Consider the following 22,568-nt stretch of genomic DNA (forward strand, 5'->3'; position numbering starts at 1 on the left):
AATTGTATAAATCTTTTTCGATATAATTGTTTATTACTTAAAATAAAAAAGATTATGATTGTTTAATCAGTTGTTATGTCATTTGGGGTACGTGTCAAACAGTTCATTGATTTTCGGCATATCAAAGAAAAATAATGTTGAATTTCTTGTCTATTTAGGATTATTTTTCTATAAAATTTGAAATTTATGCATTAAACATTGTTAAATAACAATTTCTAACATAATATGTAAAAAGAATACACACAACAGCACTCCTTTTAGTCCTTAGTGGCAATGTATAGTCGTTAGTGCACTAAGGAGCCCTTATCAGTGTTTAGACGGCAGCAGTCCTTTGCGCTAATTACTGTTTTTTAGGGATATCATTTGCACCAAAATTTGCTGAATATTTAATAAAGATTTGCCAATAGAGAAGAAAATAGAAGCTTTTGCTGATTATGTTTTAGCCAAATATGTTGTTGACACAGTGCTTTGTTCCGACATTGAGACAACTCTCCACAAGAGACCAAATAACACAAAAATTAACAACCATAGCTCAGTCTTCAAGAATGAGCAAAGCTCTCACCAATTAGTCGAACTAACTATAAAATTCAGTTGAAAATGTCTTATCTCATCAGATGGATGCAAATAGAAAGTACTACACAATGGACCTGGTCAGGTACTTGTATATCCAAACAACAAAAAGACACATTAGTTCAGCCTCTGAGAAAACTTGCAGTTACTGATAGCTAGTTCAAAGCCACTTACAACAAATAAATATCATGCCTCTTTAGGCTAAATTCTTGTTACCCTATTTTATGGATTTTCTCCAAACTTTGTAGAGTGCCAGAATGGAAGTTATTAATTATATTATTTTTGATGATTTTTAAAGTTTAGTTAATTGTTCAATTAAAATATTCGTAAATAAACCTTTTCATTCCCCCAATTTTTATTTAATAAATAATAATAAAAAATATGTTTTCATTTTCTTTCTTTCTTTAAATTCATAATAATTCAAACCCTTTTTGCTTTTTTTCTTTTCTTAAAATGTGGCAATTTCACCAAGTTCACTAATTATTTTTACAGTTAAATACTTATAAAAACACCTATTGTTATTATAAAAACATCCATAGAAATATTTTTGTTGGCATTCAAGGAATAGGTAAAATATAAAATGTTGGCATTCGAGGAAGACACCAAGTCAAGAATTACCATCATGACCATTAATTATTCAATTGTTTATTGGATATGATCAGTGTGTATATGTGTCTGATATGGTTGATTGCACATGATAATTTGCAATTTGCTCAAAGTCGTCATGGTCATCAGTCATGTGAAATGTGCTGTTTAAAAAGTCATTTAATTGCTAAGTCATTTAATATCTGTTAATACCAAATTTTATTTATGGTACGTTTTATATGCTCATCTTTTCTTACATCACATAATAGAATAGAACAAGGACGTATTTTAGACTTCATTGAATAGAATAAAATAGATTATTCCATTTTGATAAAATATTAGTAGGTTTTTCTATATGAATGGGATTTTGAATAAATAAGCATATTCACCTGCGGAAAAAGGATATTCACTGCGCAAAACGTCGCGTGCTTTTACGTATATAATTTTGCCGGTAAAAATACGTTTGATGTACAATTGGTTTTGGTAAATATTTCCATTACATTAATTTCTCTCGGAATATGGAATTAAACATTTACTGTCTTTTGTCTCGGTAAATATGTGGTTTTATTGACTTTTGAAAAACTGATATTCACTTCGGCCGTTGGCCTCGGTGAATATCAGTTTTTCAAAAGTCAATAAAACCACACATTTACCTCACCAAAAGACAGTAATTGTATAATATTGCATGGCCAATTAGTGGCATAAAATCAGATACAATTGATTTACAACAATAATAGTCACTTGTAAATATATATTTAGTAATTTTATCAGCATTGGTAAGAATCAGAGCCAAAAACCACATATATATTGTGAATAAAAGAATAAAATTACATTATATCAGAGACATATAATACATTATGTATTATATGTCTCTGATTATATGCATGCATTCTCAAATCATTTTCTTGACTTAGTGTCAATATTCATGCCTGATCTCCTTATTAATTCAAAACAGTCACAAATATAACAGAAATAAATTTTTCTTGGGTCAAGATCATGCATCTAGAGGCTGAGCCATAAAAATTTATAAGATTTATTTCAAAATTCAAATATTTTATTGGACAAAGCACATATGATACAATGCGTATTCCAAGATATAAACACATTAAACATGACAATTTATGCAAATACAACATAAAGAAAACATTTGAAGTACCAATTATATATATAATATCACAGTATTACACAGTGTTATACTTATGGTAGACCAACTGACATTAGATTATTATTACGAGCTTCAAAAGCTTGACTTAAATAACTACATATTTGTCTGGTGTTAACTAGATTTACTGGATTAAGTAAATAGATCGTTGATTGAATATCATCATCATTATTAAGGTTTTTGAAAATATCAAACTTCTCTCGAAGGTCTTTATATAGAGGACAATGTAAAAGAAAATGAACTTCATCTTCCACTTTATCTTTACAAAGTTTGCAGTATCTTTCACTTGCTAAAATTTTTGGTTTGCTATACCTCCCAGTTTCAATTGCAAGTGAATGTGCACTTATTCTAATTTTTGTAAGCAGTGACCTATCATATTTTTTAATATCAAATCTTAAGTAAGCTTTCAAGTCAAATGATGAGCACATTTTACTATAAAACCTTAGTTTACCTGTGTTATTAGATTTAATATTCTCAAGTTGACCCAAAATCTTGCATTTATAAAAGTTTTTCAGTGAGTCCTCAAACATATTATGTGATATTTGAAGTGAATCAAAGTTGATTAACTTTTTTAGTTTATGTAAGGACTGTACCCAGCAAGCGCTCTTTAGTGTATACAATTTTTTATCTTCAATGAATGCAGATTTTAATAGATCAAATTTTGGGTTGTTTCCAACTTCAATGTCAGTTAATCTAGCATAGTATTTAAACATTAGTTTATATGATATAAAACACACTGGATATAGCTCAAGTTCTGTACGTAAAGCTAAATTGGAAGCCTTACCATGAACACCAAGAACATTTTTCATAATCATATTCTGAACCTTTTCAAATGGTAGTTTATCAGCAGTGTCAAGATTTATATTAAAATCTGAGATCCAAATTTCAGATCCATAAGTCATAATTGGTGAAATTAATGAGTTGAAAAGTCTTACCCATTTTTCCACTGCAATACAATTAGAATATGGTAATTTTGATTTCAAGGCGAAATATGCCTTACGTGCTTTATCAGCAAGATTTTCAGCTGCTATATTAAGTTTACCTCTATTGTTGAAGACTATACCTAAGTATTTATATTCCGTAGCAGATTCTAATGGTTGGGGACCAAAATAAAAATAATGTTTATCTAATAAAGATCTATTTTTACTATTTGATAAAATCATAGTTTGTGTTTTCTTGGTGTTCACATTTAGGCCCCAATCAATACAAAAGGATTGTAAGGCATCCACACAGTGTTGCAAGCCATTAGGTGTTTCTGAAATTAAGATTAAATCATCTGCATAAAGAAGATGACTAAAGTTATTCTGATTTAAATTAACTGGATCAGACAAAACAGGGTTGAAATAGGAATCTATGTCATCGACAAAAATATTAAAAAGGGTGGGGCTAAGACTGTCCCCCTGTTTCACCCCTAAATTAGCATGGAATGATTCACTAATAAATCCATCTGTTTTACAACAATATAATGTATTACTATACATATGTTTTAACAAGTCATAAAATTTCCCACCTATTCCCTTTTTGAGCAATTTATGTAGTAATGCCTTTCTTACAACACTGTCGAATGCCTTTTTAAAGTCCACAAAACAAATGTAAAGATTTTTCTTACACTTATTTAGATATTTATTAATTAAAGTTTTCATTATGAATATATGGTCACTTGTTCTATATCCTTCACGAAAGCCACCCTGATTGGCACTCAACAAGTCTTTAGACTCTATGAACACAGTTAATCTGTTTTGCAGTAATGAAGTAAATAATTTACCTAAACAGCTAGAGACACATATACCTCTATAGTTATTGCAGTCACTAGGATCACCTGATTTAAAAATTGAAGAAATATATGACAGATTCCATGATTTTGGAAATTTTCCACATTGAAGTATTTTATTAAAAAGTTTTACCATAACTAGTACCATGGATGAGGCACTACATTTAATAAACTCATTCAATATCAAATCAGGACCACCAGACTTACCAGATTTAAGTCTAGTGATACCCTTTTTAACTTCATTACAAGTAAATGGGTAATCCAGAGAGCAATGATTGTCCTTTGATGTCTCAAGATCATCAGGAAAATTAAGTTCTGAATCAGAGTTTAATAAGGATTTGTAATGTTCTACCCATTCCTGCTTTGATAATGGACTGGGTGCCTGTTGGTGGTTATTTTTTAGATCGTTAATAGATTTCCAAAAGGACTTAGAGTCTTTGTGTTCTAGGCTATTCAATTTACTAATAAATTTTTTAAATTATAACAATTGTGAGAAATGTATTGACAAACATCTTCCCTATGAATATTATAAAGAGTACATTGTAACTAAAAATGAAGCTCATCTTCAACTTAACCAAGTGAGCAATTTGAACAATGACACCAGCAAGGGATTCAGAATTTTTCAAAAAGGGGGGCCCCTGACTGACCTAAGGGGACCCCGCTCCAGTCATGCTACAATGATTCCCTATATAATCAACCATTTTTTTCTCTCACAAAAGGGAAGAGCGGGCCCTCCTTGATCTGCCTTATTTTTATTTGGACACTCAGATCTTTCAATATGTTTTCAAATATGTCATATATATGCACACTGTGCTTCTAAAACACTGATTTGTGGTCACAAGTTTCAAAACTTTTGTTTCCGGTGCACCAAAGACAAGTACTTTGCTGTTTTGTAAGCACCAAATACCACCAAAAGATTTTCAAGTCCCATCATGTTTAAGTCCCAGTTTATTCAAGGATTTGTATAGTTAAAGGTTTATTCTAACAAGTTCAAAAAATATTCCTGTGACTTTCTTCTTTCCTACATTCTTAAAGGAGATCGCATTCATAATGCTATGAAATGATTCAATGCAGTCTTATTTACTTTCATTATTTTAACCAGACATATATAATACATTATAATCTCTGTTCCATGATATTAAAACAATTAAATTTTCATTTTCATTTGGTGGGAACTTTATGTAAACTATATTTTTATTCGTTTATTTTAGAAAATCAAGCCCAAAAATTAATAAATAATAATAAAGACATAAAAATAAAGTTCTATGACAGAGAGACAAAGGCATAGATTATCTTATCAACCACTTCTTCAACAATCTGTTTATTCTTGTTGAATTTTACATGACTTGTGTGTATCATGTTTATAGTTCTGATATATACAAATTTTAAATTTCATTATAATGTCTTAAGTTGACAGATTCTAATTCTGACATTTTGCTAGTTACACAATTTACATGTATGTTAAATTTTCAATATATATAGGGCAGGGTTTTACATTTTAGGTCTAACCTTTTTTTTTAGGGTTTATTTAAATACTAAGTTATTTGTCAATATATATACATGAATACAAGGACACACTTTTATTTTTAATTCAAGAATTCTGATATTATATTTATATATATTTTTTTCAAACATGTCTTCTTTCTTTACCTTTAAACATGTTGGAGAAATTTACAACTTTCCAATTGAAACAAATAATTATATAGATATATGCCATGCAAATATGAAATATGAAATAACAGGGACATATAATGCATATGTAATATGTCTCTAGAATAGACAATACGCAAGATGTTAACATTTATAAATTAGGTATTAATCTGAGTTTGAATTAAAAGTAATTAACAGGATTAAGATTGTAAGTTATACCCAGAGTTTAAATTATATGTAATAAACAGAGTTTGGATTGTGAGTTGTAAACACATGATAAAGTTAATATTACATTGGGGAAGATGTTTATTGATTCATTAAATTTGAGGCAAGTTTTAAAAATGGAATAGCATAATATAATAAAGTTAAACTAAAATAAAGAGTAGAAGATGTTGTTTGTATTTTTTTTTACTGTTCAAGATTAACAACCAGCATATTATTTTATTTTTTTGGATTGTCATTGTCAACAACACAGAGAGAAAAAATGTAGGACAGTAAGTCACAGGACAAAATGTCACAGACTAAAAGTAACAAATCATTTTTTCTGATTATTTTCTTTGAATAATAACTGATTATTTCTACAAAAATATTTTTGTATTTTTCTTGAACTATTATATATTAACCAACTTTGTAAACAAATTTATCAAAAAAATATAACAGATGATCAAATAATTGTTAAAAAAAACAAAATGTTAAAGTAGTTTGTCACTAAATAATAAATTAAATGGCTTCATGGTGCCAAGAAATATATCTTTAGCATGATTGAAATTAAATAAGTCTTGACTTTTCAAGTATAATGACACATTTCCTAAACTTTAATATGAATATATGTATTAAAAAGTAAATATTTCAAGATATTTGTCTTTTATATTTAAAAAATTGTCAATAAATTATTTGTGACTTTTTGTCCTACCAAATTAGTGACTGCATGTCCTGTGAATTTTTGTCCTGTGACTTTGTCCATTTACAAAAAAACCACACCATCATAATCACTTAAAATTCGTGATCTCAGATAAAACAATTATTTAAAAGAATAATCCCAGGCTGAATGTTATATTAAAGTAATTGATCTTGACATGAACATTAACAAAGTCCTGCTTCTAGTGGAGTTTAATGACCTTGACTAAGTTGGTCCTGAAACTACTGTGTTATAGTAGTCTCTGAGGTCTGTTGCAGAAAAAAAATAAATTTATTTTACTCACAGAAGACACCAAGTCAGTTTATATACTTGTACATGCATATCCAGACATTTTCAAACAGATTTATCAAAAAGTATAAATGTGTCGGGACAACAACAGACTTTTAAGTTATGACCTTGAAAAGTCCATTCATAGTATGTTGAGACAAACTCATACCCAGTCTTCCAATTGTGATATAGAACCTTGTGTTACAATTTCAGAGAGATCCATACACTAACACACAAGTTGTGGTTCCTTGAAACTACAATATAAATGCTTGTTTTTGGTCCCTTTTTTGGTCTCTTATTTCTTAACCTTTGGTACCACAAACCCCAAAATCAATCCAAACTTTCTCTTTGTGGTATTGAACATTCTAGTAAGATTTGATAGAGATGCATTCATTAAACCTTTTTGTCTTAAAAACCAAATGTGTCTTTGGGCAACACAGACGACGTCATAAAAGACTGGACATAAAACTTATTTAAAAAAAAGTTTGCATTTTTAAAAGAAATATTATTAAAATTTAATAGATTTTCTTTTGACAAGGCTTATGAACAATTTTCTAAACAGTGAAATGAATATAATATGTTACTTAAATTTACATATGATTTAAACAATTCACCAAAGTTTCAGGTATATAGCCATTGTAACCTAATTCTCTATGCATGTAACAATTGTAACCTGATTCCCCATGTGTGTTACCATTGTAACCTAATTCTCCATGCGTGTAACCATTGTAACCAGATTCCCCATGCATGTTACCATTGTAACCTGATTCCCCATGTATGTAACCATTGTAACCTAATTCTCTAAGCGTGTAACCATTGTAACCTACTTCTCCATGCATGTAACCATTGTAACCTGATTCCCCATGTATGTAACCATTGTAACCTAATTCTCCATGCATGTAACCATTGTAACCTGATTCCCCCATGTATGTAACCATTGTAACCTGATTTTCCCATGCATTTAACCATTGTAACCTGATTCCCCATGTATGTAACCATTGTAACCTAATTCTCCATGCGTGTTACCATTGTAACCTGAATCCCCATGTATGTAACCATTGTAACCTGATTCCCCCATGCATGTAACCATTGTAACCTGATTCCCCATGTATGTAACCATTGTAACCTAATTCTCCATGCATGTAACCATTGTAACCTGATTCCCCCATGTATGTAACCATTGTAACCTGATTTTCCCATGCATGTAACCATTGTAACCTGATTCCCCATGTATGTAACCATTGTAACCTAATTCTCCATGCGTGTAACCATTGTAACCAGATTCCCCATGCATGTAACCATTGTAACCTAATTCTCCATGCGTGTAACCATTGTAACCAGAATCCCCATGTATGTAACCATTGTAACCTAATTCTCCATGCGTGTAACCATTGTAACCAGATTCCCCATGTATGTAACCATTGTAACCTGATTCCCCCATGCATGTAACCATTGTAACCTAATTCTCCATGCATGTAACCATTGTAACCTAATTCTCCATGCATGTAACCATTGTAACCTAATTCTCCAAGCATGTAACCATTGTAATTAGATTTCCCATGCATGTAACCATTGTAACCTGATTCCCCATGTATGTAACCATTGTAACCAGACTCCCCATGTATGTAACCATTGTAACCTAATTCTCCATGCGTGTAACCATTGTAACCTAATTCTCCATGCGTGTAACCATTGTAACCTCATTCTCCATGCGTGTAACCATTGTAACCAGATTCCCCATGCATGTAACCATTGTAACCAGATTCCCCATGCATGTAACCATTGTAACCTGATTCCCCATGTATGTAACCATTGTAACCTAATTCTCCATGCGTGTAACCATTGTAACCTAATTCTCCATGTATGTAACCATTGTAACCTAATTCTCCATGCGTGTAACCATTGTAACCTGATTCTCCATGCGTGTAACCATTGTAACCTGATTCTCCATGCATGTAACCATTGTAACCTGATTTTCCCATGTATGTAACCATTGTAACCTGATTTTCCCTTGCATGTAACCATTGTAACCCGATTCCCCATGTATGTAACCATTGTAACCTAATTCTCCATGCGTGTAACCATTGTAACCTGATTCTCCATGTATGTAACCATTGTAACCTAATTCTCCATGCGTGTAACCATTGTAACCTGATTCTCCATGTATGTAACCATTGTAACCTAAGACTCCATGTATGTAACCATTGTAACCTAATTCTCCATGCATGTAACCATTGTAACCAGATTCCCCCATGCATGTAACCATTGTAACCTAATTCTCCATGCGTGTAACCATTGTAACCTAATTCTCCATGCATGTAACCATTGTAACCTAATTCTCCATGCGTGTAACCATTGTAACCTGATTCCCCCTGTATGTAACCATTGTAACCAGATTCCCCATGCATGTAACCATTGTAACCTAATTCTCCATGCGTGTAACCATTGTAACCAAATTCTCCATGCATGTAACCATTGTAACCTAAATCCCCATGCGTGTAACCATTGTAACCTAATTCTCAATGCATGTAACCATTGTAACCAGATTTGCCATGCATGTAACCATTGTAACCTGATTCCCCAGGTATGTAACCATTGTAACCTAATTCTCCATGCGTGTAACCATTGTAACCAGATTCCCCATGCATGTAACCATTGTAACCTAATTCTCCATGCATGTAACCATTGTAACCTAAATCCCCATGCGTGTAACCATTGTAACCTAATTCTCAATGCATGTAACCATTGTAACCAGATTTGCCATGCGTGTAACCATTGTAACCTAATTCTCCATGCGTGTAACCATTGTAAACAGATTCCCCATGCATGTAACCATTGTAACCTAATTCTCCATGCGTGTAACCATTGTAACCTAATTCTCCATGCATGTAACCATTGTAACCTAATTCTCCATGCATGTAACCATTGTAACCTAATTCTCCATGCGTGTAACCATTGTAACCTGATTCCCCCTGTATGTAACCATTGTAACCAGATTCCCCATGCATGTAACCATTGTAACCTAATTCTCCATGCGTGTAACCATTGTAACCTACCCGTAATTCTCCATGCGTGTAACCATTGTAACCAGATTCTTCATGTATGTAACCATTGTAACCTAATTCTCCATGCGTGTAACCATTGTAACCTAATTCTCCATGCGTGTAACCATTGTAACCTAATTCTCCATGCGTGTAACCATTGTAACCATATTCCCCATGCATGTAACCATTTTAACCCAACTTTCCCATGTGTGTAACCATTGTAACTGATTTCTCCATGCATGTTGCACTTTAACCCAATTCTGCATGTATGTAACCAGTGTAACCTGATTTTCCATGCATGTAACCATTGTAACCAGACTTTCACAGGCTGGTTACAAATGTTTACTGCATTCCCCATGGACAGCCATTCATGTACAGTTTGCAACAGATAAAGCCACCTTTGCATATCAGTTACTAAAGGTCCATGTGTGTAACCAATGTAACCAATGTAACCATTGCATCAATGGGGGTAACAAAACAAGATACCTATATTCAGGTGCACATTTTGTGCCATATCTAGCTTGTTGTTCGGTGTGAGCCAAGGCTCCATGTTGAAGGCCGTACTTTAACCTATAATGGTTTAATTTTTAAATTGTTATTTGGATGTAGAGTTGTCTCATTGGCACTCACACCACATCTTCCTATATCTATAAATGACTCTTGCTCGTTAAATCATGAGGCCTTCCCTCCTCAATTAATAAAAACCGAAGTATAACTATTTACAGGAAAATTATTTACGCTTTCTGGTCGATCTGGCCCAAGTCGAAACGTCCCACGTCGATCCTGCCCATATGTAAAGTCGATCTGGCCCCAATAAAAATATATTCATAACTAAGGAATTAAAAAAAAGACATATTTTATTGTAATTCATACATGTCATAAATTTTTATGATTTTAATTATAATGTCCTTTGAAAAATATTTTCTTTAGATGAGTAAAAAACAGTATAAAACAATTTCCTTCCTATGTTGTACTGATATATACGACTGTCCCAGGTTAGTGGGGGGGGGGGGCATGTTTAACCCTGCCACATTATTTATGTTTGTGCCTGTCCCAAGTCAGGAGCCTGTAATTCAGTGGTTGTTGTTTGTTTATGTGTTACATATTTGTTTTTTCTTTCATTTTTTTACATAAATAAAGCCGTTAATTTTCTCGTTTGAATTGTTTTACATTGTTTTATCAGGGCCTTTAATAGCTGACTATGCGGTAGGGGCTTTGCTAATTGTTGAAGGCCATACGGTGACCTATAGTTGTTAATGTTTGTGTCATTTTGGTCTTTCTGTGGATAGCTGTCTCATTGGCAATCATACCACATCTTCTTTTTTATAGGTTGATCATGTTTTTATTACAAGTTTTCAAGATTTTTGGGTTAAATTATATTAAAACTTATATAAAAGAATTCAGTCATCAAGATTAATCAGCAGTGATAAGCATTTTCTTTCAATTGACTTGTGATCCTAACAAATCTTTCATCTTGTGTAACAGTAATAACAAAAAGTTACAAAAGGGAACAAGCTGATCCCTAAGCTGATACATACGAACTTTGTTTTTAAAGGCCCATCAAAATTTTGACGGGACATATTATGGTTTTCAAATGTCCGATTTCTGTCAATCTGTCCGTCTGTCTGGCGTAAGCATGTCGCACCGTAACTTGAGAACGACTTATCCAAATTTCATGAAACTTAACATAGTTGTTTCCTATGATGGTCAAATGATCTGTATACTTTTTGGTGAAAATAAGATTAAAAAATTTTGAGTTATGGCACTTTGTAACGAAAACAGGGGTGTGTTTTTTTCACATGTCGCACCGTATCTCAAAAACGATTCTTGATTATGGCTTAAAACTTTAAACACTTATTAGTGGTATTTATCTTAATATCTGTATACTTTTTGGTGATGATTCAAAATTTTATTTTTGAGTTATTGAGTATTTTGTAAAAAAGGGGGAGGGTTTTTTTACATGTCGCACCATATCTCAAAAACAATTTATGATTATTGCTTAAAACTTTACACATGTCTTGTTTATATTAATCTAAAGATCTGTATACTCTTTGGTGGTGATTCAAAACTTCATTTTTGAGTTATTGAGTACATGTATTTTGTAAAAAAGGGGGAGGTTTTTTTTTTTACATGTTGTGCCGTATCTCAAAAACAATTATGATTATTGCTTAAAACTTTACACACTTCTTTGTTATATTAATCTAAAAATCTGTATACTTTTTGGTTTTGATTCAAAATTTTATTTTAGTGATATTTATTTTTTTGTAAAAAAAAAAAACAGGGTTGGAGGTTTCACATGTCCCGCTGTGTCTCAAAAACAATATATGGTTATTGCTTAAAACTTTCTCAGAAACTATTTATGATTATTGCATAAAACTTCCACACAAGACGTCGGGCGTATCATGCGCTCATGGCGCAGCTGTTTATTCTTTTAAGTTTTAAAATTTCTTAGACATAATAACATATGTGTTATAGCAGTCTCAATAATCCCGCTGCAAATGTTTGCACCTGTCCTAAGTCAGGAATCTGATGTACAGTAGTTGTCGTTTGTTTATGTAATATATACGTGTTTCTCGTTTCTCGTTTTGTTTATATAGATTAGACCGTTGGTGTTCCCGTTTGAATGGTTTTACACTAGTAATTTTGGGGCCCTTTATAGCTTGTTGTTCGTTGTGAGCCAAGGCTCTGTGTTGAAGGCCGTACTTTAACCTATAATGGTTTACTTTTTAAATTGTTATTTGGATGGAGAGTTGTCTCATTGGCACTCACACCACATCTTCCTATATCTATACACACAACTTTTCAAAATATTGTCAACTTTAAGAAAAAAATATATTGACTACATTTGATATTACGAAAGAAAAAAAAAAGTGTTATAGAAGCCTAGGTCTGATGTTACCTGAAAAAAAATACAATTACTTAATATAATTATATACGCCAAACAAAAGATCAAACTATAAAGACCTTACCTCAGTTCACAATTATCAGAAAATTGTTGAATAAACAAACCAATTATAGACTAATGATTTGGTTAAACAAGACATTTATATGATGAGTTAAATTTTAACAGTTCCATTGGACTAAATATTTAGCTACTCTGTGTGAGAAGAAAATAAAAGAAAAATCGCCATGACATTCAAAGTCAACATGTAAAATATCTTCACATTTTAAAAATATGTTGGAGCTATATATATACATGTATGCTATACAAACAGACACAACTACACTCAGTTTCGTATCGATTTAAAATAGTTCTTTTACTGATACTCCAATACTTCACTTGCCTAGACATGTAGCTGTTGTCATCCATCATCGACACTTTTGAAAGTTCCGTTTATACTGTTCAAATTTGTCAAAAAATCCTCCAAATAGTGAATATAGTTTTTGAATATTTTATTATGGGGCCGGATCGACATGGGCCGGATTGACTTTGGGCCGGATTGACTTGGGGCCGGAACGACTGGATACCTTATTTGAAAGTTTAGTTACAAATAAAACTATGTACAAGCTCCTCTTTTCACAGTTCGCCAAAAATTGTGCTACCAAGTGTTTTCAGGTTTGTTCATAATTATTTGAACTTGCAATTTGTGTAACTGTTACTAAAGGTTTACTAAATGAGCTAGCAAGTAATGAATTCTTGTCAAATTGGCACCCGTAAAGTCACATCGGCACCAAGTCAAATTGGCACCTGGTTAAATCTGCACCTTGTATCTATATAGTCAATTTGGCACCCATGTTAATATATATATATATAAAAAAAAGAGTTAAATAAGGAAGGGGTTGTCCAGAAATATAATCACTTATAATTTATTCACATTTTGTGGGGTTCATGTATATATTTTTTCTCTCAACCAAATGTGTATTTTTAATTATTATACGAATATTATATGAGGTATTGGATATTTTTGACGCATTTTTTAACCCATTGAGCATTTTGCAGGATTGTTGGTTTAATGCTGTCTAAACCATCCTGAAAAACACCTTAATTGCTAATTATTTTTCATGAAAGTTTGAATTATTGAAAGGGACTCATAGTTTCCGTTTTATTTTTCTAATTGTCTCATTGTTAAAAAATAGATTGGTTAAGGGCTTCATTGTTTTGTATCGCTCACTTGACAAAAAGCTTCATATTATGTCTCGCAGCTGATATTTTACGATATCAACATGCAGATAACCTGATAATCGGTACGTACTCTATTGAGTTAAAGCAACAAACATATTAACTACATGTATGTACTTGATAAAAGTTTTTAATTAATTGAAAAGAAAACTTATCAAAAAATCAGTCATTGGGAAAACTTTGAATATTTAACTTATGTGTTCAAATGATGCTTTTTATACGACCGCAAAATTTGAAAAAATTTCGTCGTATATTGCTATCACGTTGGCGTCGTCGTCGTTCAAATACTTTTAGTTTTTGCACTCTAACTTAGTAAAAGTTAATAGAAATCTATGAAATTTTAACACAAGGTTTATGACCACAAAAGGAAGGTTGGGATTGATTTTGGGAGTTTTGATCCCAACATTTTAGGAATTAGGGGCCAAAAAGGGCCCTAATAAGCATTTTCTTGTTTTTCGCACAGTAACTTTAGTAAAAGTAAATAGAAATCTATGAAATTTTGACACAAGGTTTATGACCACAAAAGGAAGGTTGGGATTGATTTTGGGAGTTGAGGTCCCTACAGTTTAGGAATTAGGGGCCAAAAAAGGGTCCAAATAAGCATTTTTCTTGGTTTTCGCACCATATCTTTAGTATGAGTAAATAAAAATCTATGAAATTTAAACACAAGGTTTATGACCACATCAGGAAGGTTAGTATTGATTTTTGGAGGTTTGGTCCTAACAGTTTTGGAATTAGGGGCCAAAAAGGGGTCCAAATAAGCATTTTTCCTGGTTTTCACCCCATAACTTTAGTATAAGTAAATTGAAATCTATGAAATTTAAACACAAGGTTAATAACCATAAAAGGAAGGTTGGTATTGATTTTTGGGAGTTTTGGTCCTAACAGTTTAGGAATAAGGGGATCAAAGGGTCCAAAATTAAACTTTGTTTGATTTCATCAAAAATTGAATAATTGGGGTTCTTTGATATGCCGAATCTAACTGTGTATGCAGATTCGTAATTTTTGGTCCCGTTTTCAAATTAGTCTACATTAAGGTCCAAAGGGTCCAATATTAAACTTTGTTTGATTTCATCAAAAATTGAAAAATTGGGGTTCTTTGATATGCCGAATCTTAAAATGATCTTAGATTTTTGATAATTGGCCCAGTTTTCAAGTTGGTCCAGATTGGGGTCCAAAATCAAAGTTTGTTTGATTTCATCAAAAAATGAATAAATGGGGTTCTTTGATATGCCAAATCTAACTGTGTATGTAGATTCTTAATTTTTGGTCCTGTTTTCAAATTGGTCTACATTAAAGTCCAAAGGGTCCAAAATTAAGCTTAGTTTGATTTTAACAAAAAATGAATTCTTGGGGTTCTTTGATATGCTGAATTCAAACATGTACTTAGATTTTTGATCATGGGCCCAGTTTTCAAGTTGGTCCAAATCAGGATCTAAAATTATTATATTAAGTATTGTGCAATAGCAAAAAAATTTCCATTGCACAGTATTGCACAATAGCAAGAAATCTTCAATTGCACAGTATTGTGCAATAGCAAGTCTTTTCAATTGCACAGTATTGCGCAATAGCAAGAAATATCTAATTGCACAATATTGTGAAATAGCAAATTTTTTTTTAATTAGAGTTATCTTTCTTTGTCCAGAATAGTAAGCAAGAAATATCTAATCGCACAATATTGTTCAATAGCAAGAAATTTTTTAATTGGAGTTATCTTTCTTTGTCCAGAATCAACTTAAATCTTTGTTATATACAATATACAATGTATATTCACTTTTTACTACCAACTGATAAATTAAAACAATCTTTACCATTCAGTGATAACAAGCAGTTTTTTTACATCTTAATATTTTATGATGTATTTTAAAATGAGTAGTTATTGTTGCAAACTCCATTAGAAATTTTAATTCAGATCAGTTTTGGAATAAGGGAAAGGGGGATGTGAAAGAAAAAAAAATGGATTCAATTTTTCTCATTTGAAATTTTATAAATAAAAAGAAAATTCTTCAAACATTTTTTTGAGAGGATTAATATTCAACAGCATAGTGAATTGCTCTAAGAGATAACAAAAATTTTCATTAGAACACATTCATTCTGTGTCAGAAACCTATGCTGTGTTAACTATTTAATCACAATCTAAATTTAGAGCTGGATTTAGCTTGAATGTTGTGTCCATACTTTCCCCAACTGTTCAGGGTTCAACCTCTGCGGTGGTATAAAGCTGCACCCTGCGGAGCATCTGGTTAATGCTGTAATGCATGATAAAACCCAAACCCAGAAATAGATCATGAATTTATACTTTGGATGCCGAATTGACTTTTAATAGGTGCTGATTTGACTAGATGCTGATTTGACTTTTTCTATGGTTGTTGATTTGACTTGTACTGGCAAGTAAATCTGAAGTACAAATAATTATGACCTTTTTTAATTGTTTAGACTATAAGGACTGATTTTTTTAAATCAAATTTTGAGTCAACAAGTGGACATAGGAGAAACATATAAACATGATAAACTCTTTATGCTAGAACACGGAAAGTACATATATGTAGTATATAGCTTGCTGTTAGTTGTAAGCCAAGGCGTTGTGTTGAATAGTTATCCAAGTTACCAGGATTATAATTTAGTACACCAGACGCACATTTTGTCTTCTTAAGACTCATCAGTGACACTCATATCAAAATATTTATAAAGCCAAACAAATACAAAGTTGAAGAGCTTTGAGGATCCAAAATTCCTAAAAGTTGTGCCAAATACGGCTAAGGTAATCTATGCCTGGGATAAGAAAATCTTAGCTTTTCTAAAAATTCAAAGATTTGTAAACAGGAAATTTATAATAGTGACCACATAATTGATATTCATGTCAACACCGAAGTGCTGACTACTGGGCTGGTGATACCCTCAGGGACAAAACGTCCACCAGCAGAGGCATCAACCCAGTGGCGTAAATAGTTATCAAAGTTACCAGGATTATAATTTAGTACGCCAGACGCGCGTTTCGTCTTCATAACACTCATCAGTGATGCTCTTATTAAAATAGTTATAAAGCCAAACAAATACAAATGAATACCATACTTTAACCTTGCTTTATTTTGTCATGAAGACTTATTAATTTTTATTAATATATTGCTTTTTTTATTGGAATTTGCATGTTCAAAAACAATGAGTACCTGGACTCACCTACAGAAATCCTTTTAGAGAACCCTGTAATGACTCCCATCTATTCTTTGCGGGCATTAAATAATGGACTTCATTAAAGATAACCGTTTTATTTATTGTCATATAATCCACTCTATTAACACAATGTAGCATGAATAACAAAGGTATGCTGGTGCTCAATGAATGATTACAAATGTTGACAGGTAAGTATAACTCCAAACTGAACGTGAACATCAAACGGTAAAAGGCTGAAAGAACAAATAAAAACTCAATATAAAACCTATCAATCAAAAAGATTTGCCAAAACATACAAAATTACAAAGTTGGCTTATGACACTAATTGTGTTCCATACATTCACATAAAAAATACAAGTATTAACAATATATCAAGTTTGGTAACATAACTATGAGTCAAAACTGAGTGTGTACAGCTTTTAATGGGTTGAAAACTCGACAAGTATAAAAAATTATGTATGCAAATTATGACACAAATTGCTTTCCATACTTTAAAAATATTGAAATGAGGGGGGTGCTATGAATCATACAAAAATTACCAAAAAGGGTATTTGAATGTTTATAGAACATTTTTATAGTGTAAATGTTGTCTCTATGTGTTTACAAGTAATAACAAACGGTTGTGAAACAATAAAACAAATAATCTGGTGACGTGGCATATTTTGTCATCATTGTCATTTACCCAACGTTTTATACGTCATCAAAACACTATACATGTTATATATGTTTACAATAAACAGTTCTTCAGATTGTCAATATGCTATAAACTTACACTGTGCCGGAATCTGGCAGATATATCAATAAATGATGCTGAATCATCAATGTGAGCATGTAAATATGGGGAAATTACAAAAGAGGGGAAAGTAACGAAGAAGATAGTAAATGTAAGTCAACTTTCGGAAACATCATGAAATAATTACGGACGAGTCAGTACAAACCCTATGATAACAATGATAATGATAATTACCTTTTATTAAATGCTGTATATGTATGTTGAGTTGTTGACCAGAACAATGTTTTTTGATTGCTGTCTGATTGATGTACTAGCCACAACTTGTTGTGCCGTATATACATGTATTTATACATTTAATTGTAGTTTGCCCTCAAAAGAATAGACTTCTGTGATCAAGAATCAGAAAGGGAACAGGCTAAAAGAGAAGCAGATTTGTTGTCCAACCTTCGCCATGATAATATCTTGCAGTATGTTGAATCATTTGAAGAGGATGATAGCTTGTTTATCGTGACAGAATACTGTGAACGTGGGGATCTAGACACTTACTTGGAATACAAGTCACGAATACAGGAACCGTTACCAGAAAATAAGATAGCAATATGGATATATCAGATAGCAAGTGGTTTACATGTAAGTCTGAATTTACAAAATCGTTAATATCATAATTATATAGTTCAGTCATATTCCTACATGTACATTATGAATCAATCATTTTTTATTGAAATAAGGTCGTAGGTACATGTGCATCATATTCTTTGCCAGTTAATAAACTGGGGTTTTCATTATCAGTGAATCAAATTCCTAAACACTAAAAGTTTCAGAGTAAATATACTTCAACAACAAATAATTTCAGAGTAAACCAACAGCAAAGAGTTTTAGAGTAAATTTACTTCAACAACAAATAATTTCAGAGTTGGACAACAGCAAAATGTTTCAGAGAAAGTTTTCTTCAACAAAAAGTTTTAGAGCAAATTTTCATCAACAGCAATATTTTGGGCAAATTTTGATTAACAGCAAAACATTTCAGAACAAATTTTCATAAACAACAAAAAGTTTTGGAGTAAATTTTCATCAACAACAAGTAGTTATAAAGTAAATTTTCATCAACAACAAAAAGTTTCAGAGCATATTTTCATCAACAACAAAAAATTTCAAAGTGCATAGGGATGCTATAGTTTAAAATTAGCTAAATTGTTGTATTTCATCAGGGACTATTAATCAGTATAATAGTCCCAGATATACTCTTAAGCCTAAATATATATTTGTGAAATAATATTACACAAATGCAAGTATTTTTTAGAAAAGAAATAAAACAGCAATTTTACCTATTCATCTCTTCTGACATCTTGAAGGTTAAAATGTTGGTGTGCATGCTATTGTGTAACCTCAATACAAATTTTGTAATTTATATGATGTTTGTTTTTAGTATTTACATGAAAGAAAGATATTACACAGAGATCTGAAGACAAAGAACATTTTTATAATGACTGACTGGAATGTTAGAATTGGTGATTTAGGTATAGCAAAGTAAGTTATATTGATAGTAAGATGGAAACCCATACATTACATTGGCTTCTTTGTAATATGAAGGAGATGACATCCAATAATATTATAATTCACAATAAAAGTAAAGGAAGCAGCTAAAATGCTGCTCATTTATTTTTGTGATAAAAATATGATACTTTGCATTAAAGGAGTAGGTTCAGTAAGACCCCTTTTTGGCCCCTAGATATAGCAGTTTTACAAAATTGGGAAAATGTAATCTGTAAGCTATTTATTGGAAATTAGAATGCTTTTGCTACACAAATATGGGCTGCTTTTGACAATACAATGCACAAATACCGGGTACTAACATCATTAAGTCATGCTAAATTACTGAAATCTTCACAATTTTAGCATTTCATTTAAATTGTAGACGAATTCCGTCTGAAATAAAAGTGGCCGCATTTGTGTTCATTCATTATATTGAAATGTTAGTTGTATTCGATGATTAATACATAACATATAAAAAGGTTGAGGATGAACACGATGCACCTTCAATTTTTGACAAAAAAAACATCTGAAAAGTGACGATTTTTTGCATATTTGATAGATTTTTTTATATTTAAGCTTGAATCAGAAAGTTTTTTAAAATGACTTAATCAGTTAAAATCTTTCACATAAACTAACTGAATCAATTGAAATAGATACTAAAGTGTTTAAAAAGTGTCCAAAATATTTTGTTAGATGAACCTGAAATTTGAGGCCAAAATCAACCCTTACTGGACCTACTTTCAGATTGAATAATTATTGTTAGTCTGTATTACTTCACTGAACTGAAAAAAATTGTTACCCTGCATTAAAATTTAAGTTAAAAAAAATGTTATTGGTGAGATAATTTTTTTTTTAATTTTGCATTTTTTAATTTACCGTACATTTGAAAATATGAAATAAATGTTTCAAACACTCTTTCACAGATGATTAAAGATTTGATTTATAATTAAAGATGACATATTTTCTAGAGTTCTGGACCTTGGTCAGAGTAAAGCCAACAGTTTTGTGGGAACACCTGCCTATATGTGTCCTGAGTTGTTTGAACAAAAAGCTTATAACAATCGTGTAAGTATAAAATGGTAAAAAGAATTTTATAATTGACTGACACATTAAAGTCATATGAAACCAGTGAGTGGTGAAAAATAATGTTTGTCCAATTCTTGAACCAATGCATGTATACATCATAAACGTAGTCCAACTCCTAGGTGGATGATTTTGACATTATTTTCGCAAATATATCATATATTCGTCAAATTTTTTTCTCTGTGTTTGTTATGATTTAACAAATATGGCTGCTCATTAAATGCCGTGTTTTGAAGCTGAGTTTTACCGATTGTCACCTTATAGTAAACAAATCACAAAAAGCATGGGTATTGATCACATGTTTAACATGTATAATCAGATATTTGTTTATTTCAATGACAAATCCATGCGTATTGTGGTCACCAGATTTTTACGAGGAGGGTTACACTTGGGTCACTATGCATACGGAAAATATGTCAGCGAATTGCTTCCTGGAAGCAAGCAATTAAAAATAAGTAAACTTGTTATAAATGTGGACAAATAAAAGAATTTTCCTCAGAAAAAAGTATATGTACATAAGTTGTATAATGAAAACTATCCATTTAGTTATAAAAAACATATGCATATTTTTTTTTAAATTGAGGTTTCTTAGGACTTTAAGAAAAATGTAACAGGGTCAAATGAATTTACATGTATCTTCTTCATCCATTAAGTCTGATAAAACACATTGGTTGATTAAGGATTATCAGGGTTCAGGAAATATAGGTTCAGCTTAACAGGTATTTATAATAAGATGTGATGCCAATGAGACAGTTATCCTTATTTGTCATTCTCTATATGACTCGTTGATCTTTTTCAGTCTGACATTTGGAGCTTAGGGTGCTGTGTATTTGAAATGATGGCACTGAAGAAAGCATTTGAAGGAAAAGCTATATTTAAAATCATCCATAATGTGATATCAGGGAAGGTATTATAAACTTGTACCAGAAAAATGTAAAACCCAATTCATTATTTCAATTAATTCAAATGATTCCAGATATTGAGTGAAATGAATTAATTATTTTCATGAATATTATAGCTAGTCTTAATTAAGTTGACTGACGTGGATCATTTAGTGACATTACTAACATTTTGTTATGCTCAGGAAAGTTGTGTAAACAAGGTATAATTTTTATTTCAATTTTCAATTTGTAATTACTTATTTGTGGTTTTACATATTCAGACTTTATGAAGTATGAGTCTTCCTCACTGCCTTGCAAAGCCTACTATTAATACACAATGTATTGACAGTCATAAAGAGTCATTACCAAATAAATCTAAACTAAAGATTTGTTATAAGGATCCCCCACTGTAAACTGATTTTTTAAAACAAAATATATGTATTTAAGTAAAATTTTCATTTGCTTCAGCCTCCTAAACTGCCTCAAGGATATAGCTCTACTCTTGAAGATCTTACATACGCCATGTTACAAAAGGATGACTTCTTAAGACCAACAGCTTTCTACATCATGAATCACCAGTATGTTCAAAAGAATTTACTAAAGGTATGACAATTTACTCATTATGTGTCAAGACAGATTGAATTTTAACACTATTATGGGTTATATCATGGAAGAAGACGGGATAACCACCAACCTTCAGAAGAAAAACTGGTAATTCTTGTCAATTAGGATTGGAGTCAAACCCACCTTCTGTGAGGGGGTTTTGAACTCCCTATTTCAGTGTTGACAGTCCAGTGATAAACTACTTAGACCACTCAACTATTGAGGCCTGTTGTACATATTTGCATTACATATGAACAAATCTAAGTCATTCATAATAAACATTAATTAATTTTTGAATGCTAGCTAAATCAAATATTCTGAAAACCTTTGCTTTAATTATTGATTGAAAGCTTAAGGTCTTGGTAGTACATGTAGTAACTTGAAACAAACATATTTTTTTTATCACAGCTGATGTGTTTTATCTTAAACAGGTTTTATGATAAGCTTGAAAAAGAAAAATAATTAACCGACTTTGG

General features: G+C 31.5%; 1 protein-coding gene across 2 annotated transcripts in view; it reads left to right on the forward strand.

Moving 5' to 3' along the window:
* The window catches only part of LOC134716553 (serine/threonine-protein kinase Nek1-like), a 35,301-nt gene that overhangs the window by 3,667 nt on the left and 9,066 nt on the right, over positions 1 to 22,568 (forward strand). For both annotated transcript variants that reach the window (XM_063579567.1, XM_063579575.1), the window contains exons 2-6: positions 18,356 to 18,622; positions 19,419 to 19,519; positions 20,494 to 20,590; positions 21,408 to 21,515; positions 21,958 to 22,092. In XM_063579567.1, the coding sequence (XP_063435637.1) occupies positions 18,356 to 18,622; positions 19,419 to 19,519; positions 20,494 to 20,590; positions 21,408 to 21,515; positions 21,958 to 22,092 (708 nt within the window). The remainder of the gene's footprint in view (positions 1 to 18,355; positions 18,623 to 19,418; positions 19,520 to 20,493; positions 20,591 to 21,407; positions 21,516 to 21,957; positions 22,093 to 22,568) is intronic.

Source organism: Mytilus trossulus, chromosome 1 (assembly GCF_036588685.1).
Source record: "Mytilus trossulus isolate FHL-02 chromosome 1, PNRI_Mtr1.1.1.hap1, whole genome shotgun sequence".
Classification (NCBI taxonomy): domain Eukaryota; kingdom Metazoa; phylum Mollusca; class Bivalvia; order Mytilida; family Mytilidae; genus Mytilus; species Mytilus trossulus.